At 34.1% G+C, this 15,807-nt stretch overlaps 1 protein-coding gene across 36 annotated transcripts in view; it reads left to right on the top strand.

Moving 5' to 3' along the window:
• Positions 1 to 15,807, top strand: part of LOC135222911 (protein nervous wreck-like) — a 342,896-nt gene that overhangs the window by 289,731 nt on the left and 37,358 nt on the right. For 32 of the 36 annotated variants that reach the window (XR_010316383.1, XM_064261335.1, XM_064261341.1 and 29 more), the window contains exons 12-18: positions 2,806 to 2,909; positions 3,144 to 3,264; positions 4,727 to 4,783; positions 7,121 to 7,263; positions 7,622 to 7,726; positions 8,285 to 8,473; positions 12,728 to 12,787. Coding sequence is in view for 35 of the 36 variants with exons in the window: in XM_064261335.1 (XP_064117405.1) it covers positions 2,806 to 2,909; positions 3,144 to 3,264; positions 4,727 to 4,783; positions 7,121 to 7,263; positions 7,622 to 7,726; positions 8,285 to 8,473; positions 12,728 to 12,787 (779 nt within the window). In the remaining variant the exon portion in view is untranslated. The remainder of the gene's footprint in view (positions 1 to 2,805; positions 2,910 to 3,143; positions 3,265 to 4,726; positions 4,784 to 7,120; positions 7,264 to 7,621; positions 7,727 to 8,284; positions 8,474 to 12,727; positions 12,788 to 15,807) is intronic. The other 4 variants (XM_064261309.1, XM_064261310.1, XM_064261308.1 and 1 more) reach the window with 3 other exon arrangements.

Here is a 15,807-nt window from a genome sequence, read left to right on the forward strand (position 1 = left end):
TATTTTAAAGCTTCAAATGATCAATACAAGGTGAATATTTCAGGATGGTAGGCCAAAGCAACCGATCCTAAAATACTCAGGACTATAGTTTTGTTCATAAGCTAAAACATTCAGGAAGGTCGAGGACCCAAAATCTACAATACCAAAGAAAATGAAACTAGCAATTCCTATATCTAAAGTATTCACAAGGCGTAGGTGTTACAAACCTTAGAATATCAAGGATAGCTGACCTAAACTCAAGATATTCATTAAGGTGTATCTAAGACACGCTTGCTACTATGAGATAAGATGGAAAAATGTTTTTAGAACAAAATATATTATGTTGAAGGTGGATCAATATCTAAAACATTATTACTCGAGTATGGGTCTAAACCTAAAGATATTTTTGTTAAGTCAATAAAACTTAATAAATTTTTGGTTACCAAGTGGATCACCACCTGGTAAAAAGTATGGTCTACAAATTAAATAAAAATCTAAAATACTCTTATCAGAAATGATAAGAGTATTCTTGATTAAACAGGTTTAAAGTTGACATCATTTTAGGTTACAATGAAACCAATAACAAAATATTCTCTTCTAAAATTGATATGAGTCTCGAATATTCTTGTTATTACTAGATCAGATTTAAATGTTTGTTTTCGAGAAGAATAAACCCTAAAATATTCTTTGCAAAGATTGGTCACATCAATATATATATATACATACATACATATATATATATATATATATATATATATATATATATATATATATATATATATATATATATATATATATATATATATATCGTTAAAAAGCTGATCAAGTCCTAACATTAAAACCTGAACTACCTTTGTTAAAACCACTACTGAACAAACTGTAAAATTCTTGGCTAATTGTTAACCAATATTACATATTCTTGCATATAGAAAATAAATAAAATCTTAGAATATTCATGAACGCTAAAAAATCGGCTTTTCAGAAATCAGTTTCTAATTTTCGTCTGTAAGAAAGAAGTAAAACGAAAAAAGAAAAAATACTACATTGAAAAACATCTAAGTTAAATATTCTCACGACAAAATACAATCCGGATATTTGGACCCCGATTTATAGTAGTCCATAAAGAATAAAAGTGTAATACTATAAGTACTCTGTCCTTTAAAACTTCAGTTTCCTAGATTTTCTGAAGACATCCGCATCTATTGGTATTACCATAGGCCACAAAAGATAGAGAGAGAGCAAAATAAGTAAGTGTTCAGTTTCATATAGATATAGTTTTGCATGCGCTATGAAGACTCTCTTCATAGCACATGCAAAACTATATCTATATGAAACTGAACACTTACTTATTTTGCTCCTTGAAACTTCTGACACTATATCAGGGTCTTGTAAAATGCTAACTAGAACACTATAACTGGTCCACTTAAGGTAGATTCTTGGGTGAGCCCTATGCCTGCGAGACGTTCGTTTGGCGGACGCTAATTGGTTGGGAGCTGCCTGCCTCCCGGTGCCAGCCAATCAGTGGCCTCCAAACAAACGTCTCGTAAGCATTTGGCTCATCCAAGAATCTACCTAAAACGAACCAGCTAGTATAAACAAATTTAAGAATGAATATACATACATATATATCTAAATATATAAAGATAAATATATATATATATATATATATATATATATATATATATATATATATATATATATATATGAATAACTTGATCACGAAGTATATAAAACGTGATGCTATGTATAAATAAAGGTTTTTTTTTTTTTTTTTTTTTTTTGCCACGAAGGAAAAAATGAAAAAGCGAGATAGCCGAACACACAAATGTTTACTAGACTGACCAACGTAAAACGATGGGCAATCCTTACAAGGAATTTTGTAAATGACGTTCGGATTAAGCAGCATATGTATTCAGTTAGAACAGCCCAGACTTCAAATGCAGTTTATCCATCTGAGTGAAAAATCTCATTGTATTGATTGGGGTGATACCTCGGTAATTGCTAGATCTAATGATTATGTTTCAAGAAATTTACTGGAATCGGCAATTATACAAATCACTAATAAAAACAACCTAAATCTTAGTCTGGGAATGTACCATTTGGACCCATATATTTGTAAGATGTTTATGAAGGACCTTAAAATAAATGAACAACTAATAAATTAGTCCCACATGTATATAGCTATTATTTCTTTCTCTCTCTCTCCTCTCTCTCTCTCTCTCTCTCGTCTCTCTCTCTCTCTCTCTCTGGTTCGATATTATCTCTCCCTCTTTCTCTTGCTCGATATATATATATTTATATTTTCTTTCGTCTTTTCATTAATAATAATTTTTGTTGGGAAAATTTGTGTAAAAATTCATGATATTAAATTGTATATGCTCCCGTACTGTTTTCTGGAAGAATCACTTGTTTACTGCGGGTATCCTTCAAGGTGTGGCTAGCCTATGGCGACTCCTCCTTTCTGTAGAGTGAAAATCGCCCTAATGGCTAATCTGGTGTGTCAGTTTGTATATTAAGCCTTCTTTTGACTATGGTGTTCTTTGTAAAATCAGTTTGCCTCAGTAAAGGGTCCGAGTAGGACCGAAAGTACTCGGCTATCTCGCTTTTTCATTTTTTCCTTCGTGGCAAAAAAACACACCTTTATTTATATATATATATATATATATATATATATATATATATATATATATATATATATATATATATATATATATATATATATATATATATATATGATGAGAGAGAGAGAGAGAGAAAAAAATTCATGTAATACCCATACATATGCATATTTACATACACGCCTTCATTTGAAATTCCTTCCAACAGTCGAAGTGGAAGACTACACTAAAAGCCTGGACAGCGACAGCCTGGGTGTTGATCTTGACACGTCACTCAGCCGCTCTGGGTCTTCGCTCTCCGTGAGAGAGGAGGTAAGTGCTTAGTATGTCATTTGCATACAAGAAAACTTGGAAAACATATGCCATACCAAATCACATCTCATTTGGATTCTTCAAACAATATTTCATTTGTACTTGATGAATAAAAACTCAGCAACCTGACACATGCCCCACTTGCCAACATGAACCTCAAATTTTACTCAGAAGACATCTTAATTCCACACAAATTAGAACTAACTTTTTTTTTTTTTTTTTTTTTTGCGGCAGATCGAGGCGCAAGCGGCCGAATACGATGGGGAACAGCCTGACACAGACGCGGCCACCACGGGAACGGAGCCTCAATCCATGGATTCAGAAAGGGAAGATTATACTCAGCCTCAAGAAGATGGTAAGTGATGATTTATATTTCCTTAAATAAAGCAAATTGTCCTTCCTTGAGAAATATTTTTTTATTGTTATTTTAATATCAATGAGTGAAAATAGATATATGACAACCTTTATATTCTAGTAGCAGAAATATTCTGAAATAGAAGTGAATGAATATAGTGTAATCTGTATCATTTTATTTTCACTTAGACCTTACAAGAAAAATAGGATGTTTTCCCTCTTACTGAAATTTTTATCCCCAGTCTTACTTTGTGAAAGAATGATTTAAAAAACAAACATCTGATCACATTCCAGTTACAAAATGACGGACAAATTCCCAAAACTGAAAATCTGACAAGTAACCTTTAATTCGAAAAGGATGATTTAAAAGTCACGAAAGCAATCATCTAAATCATCAATCACCCGATTATAGACCCGTAAACAGAATGTGAATTAATGCTTAATCAGTGCTGTGGTGGAAAAGATATAAAAGAAGAAAAGAAGATAACGTTTAAGCCATCTTTCATCGCGTACATTTTTGTTTACTGTAAAACTTTGAAATGGAATATTCACAGTTTTACAACAAACAAAACTTTACTTGATGAAAGATGGCTAAGAGGCTATGAATATCCTTAATGTACACATCTCAGCTGATATATATCAGCAATCCAATGTGCAAAATGTATACATGAATGAAAGAATGTGGAATTATTAAAATCAAGATATATTTACAAGTATTCAGTGCACAACTCAAGCTCCAGTTAGAATAACTAAAATTAATCAACCAATACTATAATGAACAATATAAATCCAATTATCTATTATTCACTTTTCACATTTCACAGTTATTACTTCCTTCAAGTATCGGAAATGTATCAATATTTCATCTAATCAGATTGACACAGTTCATTGTCAGCAATTAAATGAAGCTGTCACGAGTTTTGGTTGAATTCAAGTTCATCATTACAAAATTCCCTTAATTAAAGCCAGACACAACCCTGCCTATTCAAAATTAGAGCAAATCATTCTAGCATATTACTAAATCATGTTGGGCAATACTGATTGTAATATTAAGGCGAAGCACTATCACACCACCTAACTTTCAAACCATTAATATACTGATACTGATACCACTTATAGTATTCTAATTAGTTATCCCTCATGAGCAACCAAAAGGAATAATGACGAATGCAAGCCCGCTAACATTGGAATAATTAAACGTGAGAGAGAGAGAGAGAGAGAGAGAGAGAGAGAGAGAGAGAGAGAGAGAGAGAGAGAGAGAGAGAATTCGCAATTTATCTAAGAAAACTATGACATACTAGATTCACAGTATTACGAGAGAGAGAGAGAGAGAGAGAGAGAGAGAGAGAGAGAGAGAGAGAGAGAGTAATGATATTGTTCATATCATTCACAATAATTCCTTGTTCATCTTGATTTCTATGGAATTACAGTCTATTTTGTTCTCTGTGTTGTTATATCTTAAGGCTCAGTTCGCCTCTCCACAACCACCACAAGTACTACAGCCGATGAAATTCCAAAAGGTGCTTTATATTTCTGTTCTTTAACCTTTTCTTTTTGAATAAATGGTTTTTCCCAGTTCACCTTCGCCTACAACGCTTGCTTGACAAGTCTGTGTTCATGTCTTGACAAGACTACTCAGCATGAAATGACTTTTCTGTTCCCGTTTCCATTGATTGATTATTGAGTACGCTCGCTACGTTCATTAAGAACGGGTATAGGCCAGCCAGTCCTCCTGCCCTACAGTAAAAGTGACTTTAATTTCCCGAAGCCCGTCTTCGCTCTGAACACAACGGAGATTGGGTCTGGGACCAGAGAGTGAAGTGAAGCTTTGCGGTGTGTGACCTCATTTTAACTTTCAAAACATAAAATACAAGTAAATAAAAAATAAAACTTTGTACATCCTAGCCCTATCTGTTTAGAGATCAATAAAAACCATATAAAAATTAACAAATAAATAATTTCAATATCTATATATATAATATATATATACATATATATATATATATATATATATATATATATATATATATATATATATATTTATTTATCTATGGCTGAATATAAGTTAGTGTCTCCTCTGCATAAAATACATATGACACAAATTCGAATCCTTGCCAAGTAAAGTCATTTCGATATTAAGGGGTACTGACTACCACTGAAAGGTACGAAAAAGTTACGTGTAATTAGTCACAAAACTTTCACTCATATGTAAATTATATATACACATATAAATATATATATATATATATATATAGATATATATATACTATATATATATATATATGTATATATATATATATATATATATATATATATATATATATATATATATATATATATATATATATATCAATGGATATCAATGTTTTCTGTCATATCTAATTAGTTTAATGGTTTTATGCGTGTATATATATATATATATATATATATATATATATATAATATATATACCCATATAATATATATAGTATATATATATCTTCCCTCCCTGACAAAAAATTTTCCCTTCATAATACCCTAAAGAGAACTTCAAATCAAAATATACTCGACAAAATAAATCATAATTTTCCATTAATAAGGACACACATTCAAGTTAAAGGCTACCAAATAAATAATAAATATTCTTGTATAAATAAGCAGTTTATTCAAAATGAAAAATTAACATTCTCATTTACGTTTATAAATTCTTCATAAAGATAAGAATAAATATCCTATTCAGTTTTCGTGTGAGTAAATGTACTATCCGTATGTATGTTCCATTGAAAAGTAAAAAAAATATAAAATAAATATTTATATAAAAAAAACGTTGGAACTTGGTTAATTATTTTGATAATTATTCTGACTAGATTTCTTATGCTTATCATATAATATATACACACTTTTGGATTTAGTATTGCAATAAAAAATTCTTGCATGCTTTAACATTTTCTTGGGCTATTTTTACACCTGCAAAGCAATTCACTTTCGATTTTCTTAGCCAGGTGCTTTTAGACCAAACTTCGCATAACATCGCCTTCATAATTATAATGTCAACAAAAGAGCAGGGTTGACGATAGGATATCTTTACTCTTTCATGCAATATTATAGCATTATGCATACTTCGGGAACGTCACCCTAAAACCTTCCCATGGCTCTATTTTGACAAAGATCTGTGGGTGCATCAGTATTTCTTCTAGGACTCTGGAGACTTCTTCACTTGCCTTTGAAATAGATGCAAATATCAGCCTCCTAATACAGACGACAACTGAAATGCATGAAGTGTTATACCATCATGACACAAATATTTTGCATCCACACACACACACACACACACACACACACACACACACACATATATATATACTATATATATATATATATATATATATATATATATATATATATATATATATATATATATATATATATATATATATATATATATATATATATATATATATATATATATATATAGACATATATACATACACACAAATATATCCACAACTCAAAATATTTACATCAGTACATTTACAACCCCTGTACTACACAAAATAAAAATACACATATTCACTTTATGTTCAATTCAACAAAGGGTATTTTTTCATAATCTGCTTAATTTCTTTACTTTGCACGACAAATTTGCACTTGACACGCTCGAATTTCCGATATGTGAAATGAATTCTTTAATGAAGACCATACACAATTAAATAAGCTAGACAATTAAACTTTTCCTGAGGAAAAAAAAACCAGCAAATTACTACATAACCTTTTCCTTAAATAAAGAACTGATGGCAAGAACCAGAACGACAAATGATCAACTTGTGAAGTGACTAAACTCTTTTCTTCTTGTGTTTTTTATTTCACAAAATATACAGCCAGACAAGCAGAACCTGCAGCGTGGGATCCAATTAGTGTCGACTGGGGAGATCCCCCGGTCACCCCGCTACCTCCGGTCACCAATGGCCCGCCCGAGGACCAGACTACCTATCCGAAATGTATTGTCCTTTATAATTATACAGTGAGTAACAATACTTTTTTCGTTGCATACTTCCCTATCCATCAAATATTTTCCCTGCTTACTGATAATATCTATCATGCCATATGCTTTTAATTTACGGTTCAATTTCGTCATTAACGTACAAACAATTTTACCAAGGTGAGCAATGTACGGACAGAAGGCTGTTCATGACACTTAGGCTAACTTTTCCCATTCTTTCACTTTCCATATAAAAAACAGAAGTCTAATTATTTTACACTCTATTCTAAGCGAGCATTTTGTTGCCCCTCCCATCTGCCACTGCATAATAAAAGGAAAGTGTCTGCCTTGCTTACAATATGTAATTGCCTATGATCTAATCTCTCCCCTTCCATTTCAGGCTCAAAATCCAGACGAACTTTCCATCGTGGAGAACGAGGAAGTCGAGCTCATGGGCGAGGGAGACGGAGATGGATGGGTCCAGGCCCGGAATTACAAGGGCGAGGTGGTGTCCAAATTAGAAACGTTGTTACTGGACTTACGATTAAATGCATTTTACAAATGGAAAAATAAGATATTAATTAACAAGTGTATCTTTATAAGTCATATAAACATATAACAATCTTTGTTTTACAAATATAGTAATAAAAATAATGAATGAATGAAATGAGACTGAGTCTCTCCGCAGTGTTATTATTATTATTATTATTATTATTATTATTATTATTATTATTATTATTAATTATTATTATTATTATATTTCGTTAAACAGAATGAGCGACTGGATGCCGTTGAGTTTATATTAGTTTACCAATGTCTCGAACAAAAGTGAACGGCATCCATACTGCCATTTTGTTTAATGAAGTTTGGTTGAGAGGGTCTTCTTCCAAGATATTGAGATTATTTTGATTAACAATAAGGAGTCAACATTCCTAAACACCCCTAAAAACAGGCAATGACCTAGTGAGCATATTCTTCTGCTAAAAAACGACCCGTCTCCGACAATACCACTTGCACGACCTTCGCAGTATGACTCACGAGGTCCTTCCATTGGCATCCTCAGGTGGGCTTCATCCCGGAGAACTACATCGAGCGGGAGGAGGACGGGGGCTCGGCCCAGGCCGCTATCCCCAACTTCGCGACTTTCCCGGAGCCAGGGACAGAAGACATGATGGCGGGGGGAGGCGTTCCCAATACTGCAGTAAGTGCTTCCCGGGGCATCTCATTCTCCTCCGTAGAATACAACTTGGAGGTGCGGAAGTTTTGTTTTACTTGGTTTTTCTTCTTGTTTTTTAATTTAACTTTTCTCTTTCTTTCAATTACTCTTTGGTTCAGATCATCAGCATTTCGATATAATGAGATTCTGGCAAGTCAAGTATCACACTAAAATGTAGATACTGAAGTCATTTCCTTTTTGTTTTTCCACCAATACTCTGCTTGATATTTCATTCAATATATAAATATACTTTTTTCCTGTGCAGATAAAACTTAAGCCATACGGTTGCATAGATCATAGATAATCACATATTTTTTTCAACTAGCTGCAATATTACAGTACACATTTCTTTTGCCAAAGATCTCAAAGGTTGAATCACAAGAAATAGTAGATAGAAACAAAAGGCCAGGAAGATAAGGTTAGTTTTCAATTTACAAGTCTTTAGTGTTTCCTTAACAACTTGCGTCAAAAAAAGTGCATCAGCAATGAAACGCTAAATATTTTTGAAACATCCATCGGAAATAAAACTTATGTTTCGAGGTTTGTTCAAATGAAACAGCTAGGATTACATAACTTTAAAAACAACTGTATTTTGCAAAATGAGTTTCATTATAAATCTATCTCTTGCCATAAAAGATGTCATAAGTATTCCATTTCTCAAACTAATACATCTTGCAGAGCACTACTGGAAAACTAATATTGTCCAAGAGTAGTTAAAAACAATAATACAATCCTATAACGAAGCCTTACAGGATCCTTACAATTCAAAATTATTTCTCAATTCTGAATGAATGCGTGAAACTCTTAAGTATACTCACACCTCAAAATGCAAGACATAATTCACAAGATATATTAGTCTTTAATGGGTACTCAAGATATCCTTAAAGGATACTTACACATTATATTACAACTTGAATTGTGAATGAACACGTCAGATAACTTACAATTCATGCATTCACTAATCACAAGAGACTGAACAAATTCAAAGATCAATTATTCATTCCCAGCTCAAGTTGGACTTGAATGTGTTCTTGTTCTAGAAGGATGTCTTCCAACACACCAGCCTTTGGGGGAATCAATCCACTCAAAATAAAACCAAAAAACAATTTTCACAGGACCTCGAAACATCAAGATTTGTCCGCCGGGAGGAGACCAAATACTGGGCCTCCTTTAGTTTTCTGATCATCTTGACTGGCCTTCTTGTTGCTTAAATATAGTTTTCCCAGAAAAGAAAATATTTTAATGCTTTTTCACAGTCATACTGTTTTATAACACTATCACAGTTACCTGCTTTTAATAGGTAGTCCATAAATTCAAGAACAGAAGACTGATGAATGGAAGAAAAATCCATATACACGAATACACATAAAAATTCTATAAACATTAATATACACAACGATAACGAATCATGGACAAACAACTGTAAACAGACTTGCCAACATAGCCAAAAAACCATACATACATATGTTCAACTAGCCTATAGCTTTAAGTGCAGCTCTCGCTTTGGTATCTAAAGACAATACAGACCTCAAAATTTCATTTGGGGAAGTCCAACAGTAAGTCAAAATATTGCTGATAATAAATTTTCCTTAAGACAAAGACCGAGATACAAAAGTAACCAAAAATGGATATCCACTTCCAAATCTGCACAGCTCAGAATGCACATGTCACAGGATACATAGAAATGGTACCAGTCTTTAATGTAATAAATGTTTACATGGGCAAATTTTCCCTTTTCATGGAACAATAAAAAAAAATAGAACAGTTAAATGGACTTCGCATTGGTTAAAGACACTGCTGCTGCTTCACATTTAAGGGAGTCAATTTAACTGGTTGCAAAAACGCAAGACTCCAAAAAAGTTACATAAGTGTACGACGTACTACATTCAAAAGTAATATAACGTACAGACATACAGAAATAAATTTTTCTCTTTTCAAATAAAGCATCCACTACAAGTAGACCGTTCCAACTCCTGAACATAATTTACAAATCGCTTATCAGTTCAAGGACAAGACTCACTGGCAGTTTTAAGAAGTTTGAAAAGCTTAAACGGTCTCAGAATCGCGAATCTTCATCTACTCCCCAACACAAATCAAGAACACTCAACAAGAGCACATACCTTCGTCAAGGCAAATATACAGGAAGCTCTGCAACAGTTCAAACCAAAAAAAATGCCATATCCTTCACAACGCGGTTTTGATGTTGATTAATTAACTCTGTTCCGATTTTCCATAAAGTTAATCATCTAGAAGAGGCCATCAATTGAATATATCAACCAGGATTCATCAGATCCAGGGTCCCCGTTGTTGGGATCTTAATTCTACGGACACACACACACACACACTCACACAACGGGTGAGAATGAACCTTAATCCCTGGCTAAGTAGGCGGAGATAAAGAGCCCCTATATACTTCTTTTGAACAAAGAGAATAAATTTTTATTTATTAAATCTACTGGGCTTCTCTACCTTTCACAAAGAAAAGAGAACTGCACTTTATTTTAATACCTATTAATAATTGATTTACAAACTGCGATAAAACAGAAACTTCCTACATGCATACTTACATACTAACATATATATAAATACATACATACGTAAATTCAAACAAGCACGCACACACATAACTTCACTTGGACAGACACTGAGTAATCAGGTGCACAGACGTCATTTATCATTTTTCTCTTCCTTTTATCGTCACAAGACTTTTAAACTTAGAGTTGTCCCTTAACCAGTCCGATCTTCAATAACGATTCTTGGGCATGCAGGCAGTAGCAGAGTTCCAAAAGCTCCTCCACTTGAGAGATTTGTCACCTCCCAACTCATTCCCTTTAGTAGTAATTGCCAACGATTAACAATATACTGTGTTGGTTATGTTGTCACTCAGTCGCATGTTCTCTTTTAACTGTGAATTGTGAATCCCAAAGTAACGTAATCATGACAAGATCTAGAGTAAAACGAGTAGACAGAGTACTCCCCTATGTATTTCTCCTGTACAACCAATATACATCTGTATTTCCGTTTGAATTATAATGTACCACATTTATTTTTTTCCCAACAGTAGAAAATAGACGATAGCTAACAGTATGTCCCTGACATCCTTCCCCTTTTGACAAAGGAAGAATTGGTCATTCATTGGTATTTTCCTTTTTTGGAAATAGTTTATTCTCAGCTTTTGTAACGTAGTTGTAATAATCCCCCTCCCCCCTTCACCCATTCATATCTCGATAGTATTTATGTCCCTTTCAGATCATCATGTACTGAATACATGCTTACGCTCACTGACGGACAGCGGATTTATGTACAACCAGACAAAATGCGTTTTCTTTTTCATGCACGCCGATAAATAACCTGGAATTAAATTAAATTATAAAATTGAACAGAGCCATTTTAAATAAAAAATTAATCCAGAGATTCGAGCCCAAAACATTTTCCTAAAACCTTTTAAATCATTTAATAACATTCATTAAATAAAACCGTAAAGTTATTTCAAGTTAGATGCATGCCCAACTTATTGAAGACGACAAAAACTCAGAAGAGTATCCATATATTTTTTCTTAACCCCTTTACAGGGAAAATGATCACGCTTAGGAATTGCACCGTGTCACAATTATTGACTCTTTATACAGAATGATGCTTATGACCATACGAGGAATGATCAGATGCATTTCTTTGAGTTTTAGGCTGAGCGCTGTTGCAAACAAGCATGGCAGCTGAAGAAATTTCTTAAGCAAGAGGAGAGCAATCATGAGTCATTTGTTTTCGTATCAATAATAATAATAATAATAGAACTAATACCAATCATTCAGCAGTCCTCGAGTGAGCTCGGAACTTGTATTCAACTTGTAACTCCAAAGTTGTGGTATATCAAAACATTACAGCTTCACTACCACTAACCAACCACCCGTCCCCCACCTCGATCCCAGAACCTTTATAGTTCCTGTATATCTGATGTTCCTAACCAGTCAATTTTACCTCTCAGTCCGAAGCCCATATCGTTACCACAAAATACACATGTATCAGTATACAAACTGGTGTACGTATACATGTGTATGGATATAGCGTGTGTATATATTTCTAGAACAGAGTTACAGCAGCGGCCCTCCTTCTCCATACCATTTTTGTCAGTCAGCCCTGTAATGACTCCAACTGTTTCACACAATGTATGTTTTCTAGTTGTTTGTATGTTTTTTTTTTTTAAAGACCATGATCATCATTATTATTGTTATGACTATCATCGTTTATGATTTCGTGCTCAAGTCATCCCTAACAATTATCTCCCCCGCCAAGACGGAGGAAGAAGTGGCCGCACCACCCGTCTCTTTCTCGTCGATCGATTACAGCTTCGAGGTGGGCACCGTCCTCACAGCTCTATACAAAACCCCTCTCTCTCTCTCTCTCTCTCTCTATCTGTCTGTCTATCTTTCTCTCCCACTCCCTCTCCCCTCTCAACTCCTTCCTATCTATATATATATATCTATTTTTTAAATCCACAGCTTGTTTCATAGCTTGTTGAGACCTCCAGTGGCAGAAAGCTTTGACTTTTATTAAGAGATATACCCTGTAAAATGAGCTTTTTTAGCTGAGATCTGTTGCTTTTATATTCCGTGCTCTCTTTTCCATTAAGCGAGCCCAAATGCTTTAGATAACCTGGACCCTTTATGTAGAGAGAACTGCTTTCAAACATAACTCTTAAGAGAAAAATGTTTAAAACCATTCAACCTGCATCTGTGTTGGTTTGATTTTGTTAATCATAGATAAGATTTTTTATTTTTATGTTTAGAGATATCCGATTAGTCAAACATCAACCTGTCACAGGCAATGATAAGCGTTAGTCCTTGTAGTCTTCCTCCGGAAGTTCCATCAGAATGGAAGTCGTGAAAGAGGAAGGGAACAAATGAGATCAGTTAAGTTACATAAATCCAATACAGCCAAGCACATATCCTGGAGTGGAGACATCTAAGGGTTCAGTCCATCTAATTTCATTTGTTTATTTTTCTCTACGTATGTTTGGCTTTGATTTCCTCTGCTTAACCCGCATATTTTTCTTTTTCTTTTGGATCGAACTGCTGGAAGAAATCCTCTACACTTTCAGGGGTTGATACTGACCTTCCTTATAAAGTAATTCGTGCATTCTTTTCCCTGTCTACTTTTACTGTGGAACTAATCAGCAATGTTTCCGGTAAACCCTGTGAGATGATAAAGAGACACCCTTGCATCATACAGTACAATCCTCTTTTTGTTTCAAGACTAAAGTTTCATTTCTCCTGCCGTTTTGGTCAGTTGCTTCTGTTAAGTTTGAAGAGCTTTTATGTTCATAATCTCAATGGACCTGATTAACTTTCCACAAAATTAAAAGTGTAAGTTTCGTCTATGTGTCTAGTTCCATTCCAAACTCTGGATGGTGTAGAGAGAAACATTTCAATTCTGCATCGTTATTTTTTATCCTAAATTTCCAAATGCCATAGGACTCCATGTGTGCTACTTTAGTAAGTTATAAAAGAGAGAGAGACAAATTTCATGCTTATATAACGGTCATGATAACACTAAACCATGCAATTCCAATCCATGTATAAAAAAGAAACATTGCTTCTAGATGTTCTCTCCTTTGGCCCATGTCGAGAGTATTAATACCCTAAAATAGCTATCAAATAGTTTCTTCAGACTGCATGACAGACCCATTTCAGTGCGACGCTGTACCAAGTGTGTCTTGGCAAAGACAGGAGCTGCAAAGAAATTAATATTCTTGCGTCCTACGTGTCTCACGACAAAGCAAAGTCTTTCTTCTGCTTAAAACATTAGCAACCAAGTTTGAAGATTCACCTTTTTTCACACGGAGTGCTGTACCTGCTACCAACAATCTATTAATGTGACTTTTCTTGACTATGACCAAGATGTGCACCAGTCATGTGTGTGTGTTTTCTATTCTCATCACCTGTACGATCTCCTTCGCACCAACATCACTGCTCTATTGATGACAATAATCCTCGCACACACTGAAAACCATTTTTTCTCCCAGGAATGAAGACCATTTGAAATGCACATCTTTTAGATCTACTCTGAACTACGCATAACGTGAGAAGAAGCACTGATTTTTTGCAAAGTTATGTTTATCAGTAGTCTGATGTCAACACAGGGGAATGAAAGAGAGAGAGAGAGGGGGGATAACGGCACGTATTCTGAAAAATTTAGCACTTATATGTAATGTCCCACGTAGTACAGCAATGCAAATTTTACAATGAGACAATAAAAGGCATGTGTAAGCCATTTACAATTTTGATCAACAGAAAAAAGGACAAACCGCTTTCATCAATATCCAAAGCACCAAACAGATCAGCTCATGAAATTGTTGCAATGCAATATCGATTAACATGAAAGGTCCTGCAGGAATCACCGTGCCTCCGAAAAGCGTTTTTTCCCAAAAACTCCAGAAAACGTGCTGCTGGTAGCTAACGCGAGCACCCAAGCCAACTGCTCTTGGTAAGTACCATTAACAATACTTCAAGAAAGGTGCAGGAAGTGATTTGTTCAAGAATTCTAGAAACAGTACTCGGCGAGTAATACAAGAAATGCGAGATACTGAAACTTTAAAAGTACCAAAAAAAACAAAACAAACAAAAATCCTACAAAAGTTATTCTTAATATACGACAAAAGGATTCATCAAAATCTGGAAACTACAAGCATTAAGTAGTAAAAGAAAAAGATCTTTCCGGTAAGCATCACACGAAGTCCAGAAAAAGTGGTTTTAATAAGCAGCAGGAATTTTAGAATAGTACTCCCATTCCAAATAATAGAGAAAAACTTATGAATATGAACGCAATTCTGGAGATCATTCTGATAAATATTATGATTTACGACCAAGAGACTCGTGATGAGAAACAAATTCGTGATTCTAAAAGGCATCTCCCTTTTTCATTACTAAAATCCAGATGATCTCAATATTATTCTTTGCGGCATGACTATGAAAAGCCTAAAGAATCGATGCAAGTGAGCCATTGCATAAAGAACAGCAGACAAAACAGAAAATGAAAATACCCAAACTCGCCAAAAATGAGAAAATTAACTGTAGAACCGAGGTCTACGAAAGTAATGAAGTAATGCGCAACACAGATACTGGAGAAAACAGATGAAAAATCGGTCATGTTTGCAACATCAATAAATGGGCTCCCAGCAGTGATTCAAAATGAGATATTCTTAAAGCGGCAATGGATTCAGAAGAGCAAAGCCTTTAAAAAAAAAATCAACACGAGTAATCAAAGATTTTTCTACTGGCAGAAACAAAAGACTCAAAAATCGTAAAATGTTCATCAGATCCAAGATTACAAGTATTCAAGCAAAATAATTCCCGATTAACCATACTACTATGTGA

Source organism: Macrobrachium nipponense, chromosome 8 (genome assembly GCF_015104395.2).
Source record: "Macrobrachium nipponense isolate FS-2020 chromosome 8, ASM1510439v2, whole genome shotgun sequence".
Lineage (NCBI taxonomy): Eukaryota > Metazoa > Arthropoda > Malacostraca > Decapoda > Palaemonidae > Macrobrachium > Macrobrachium nipponense.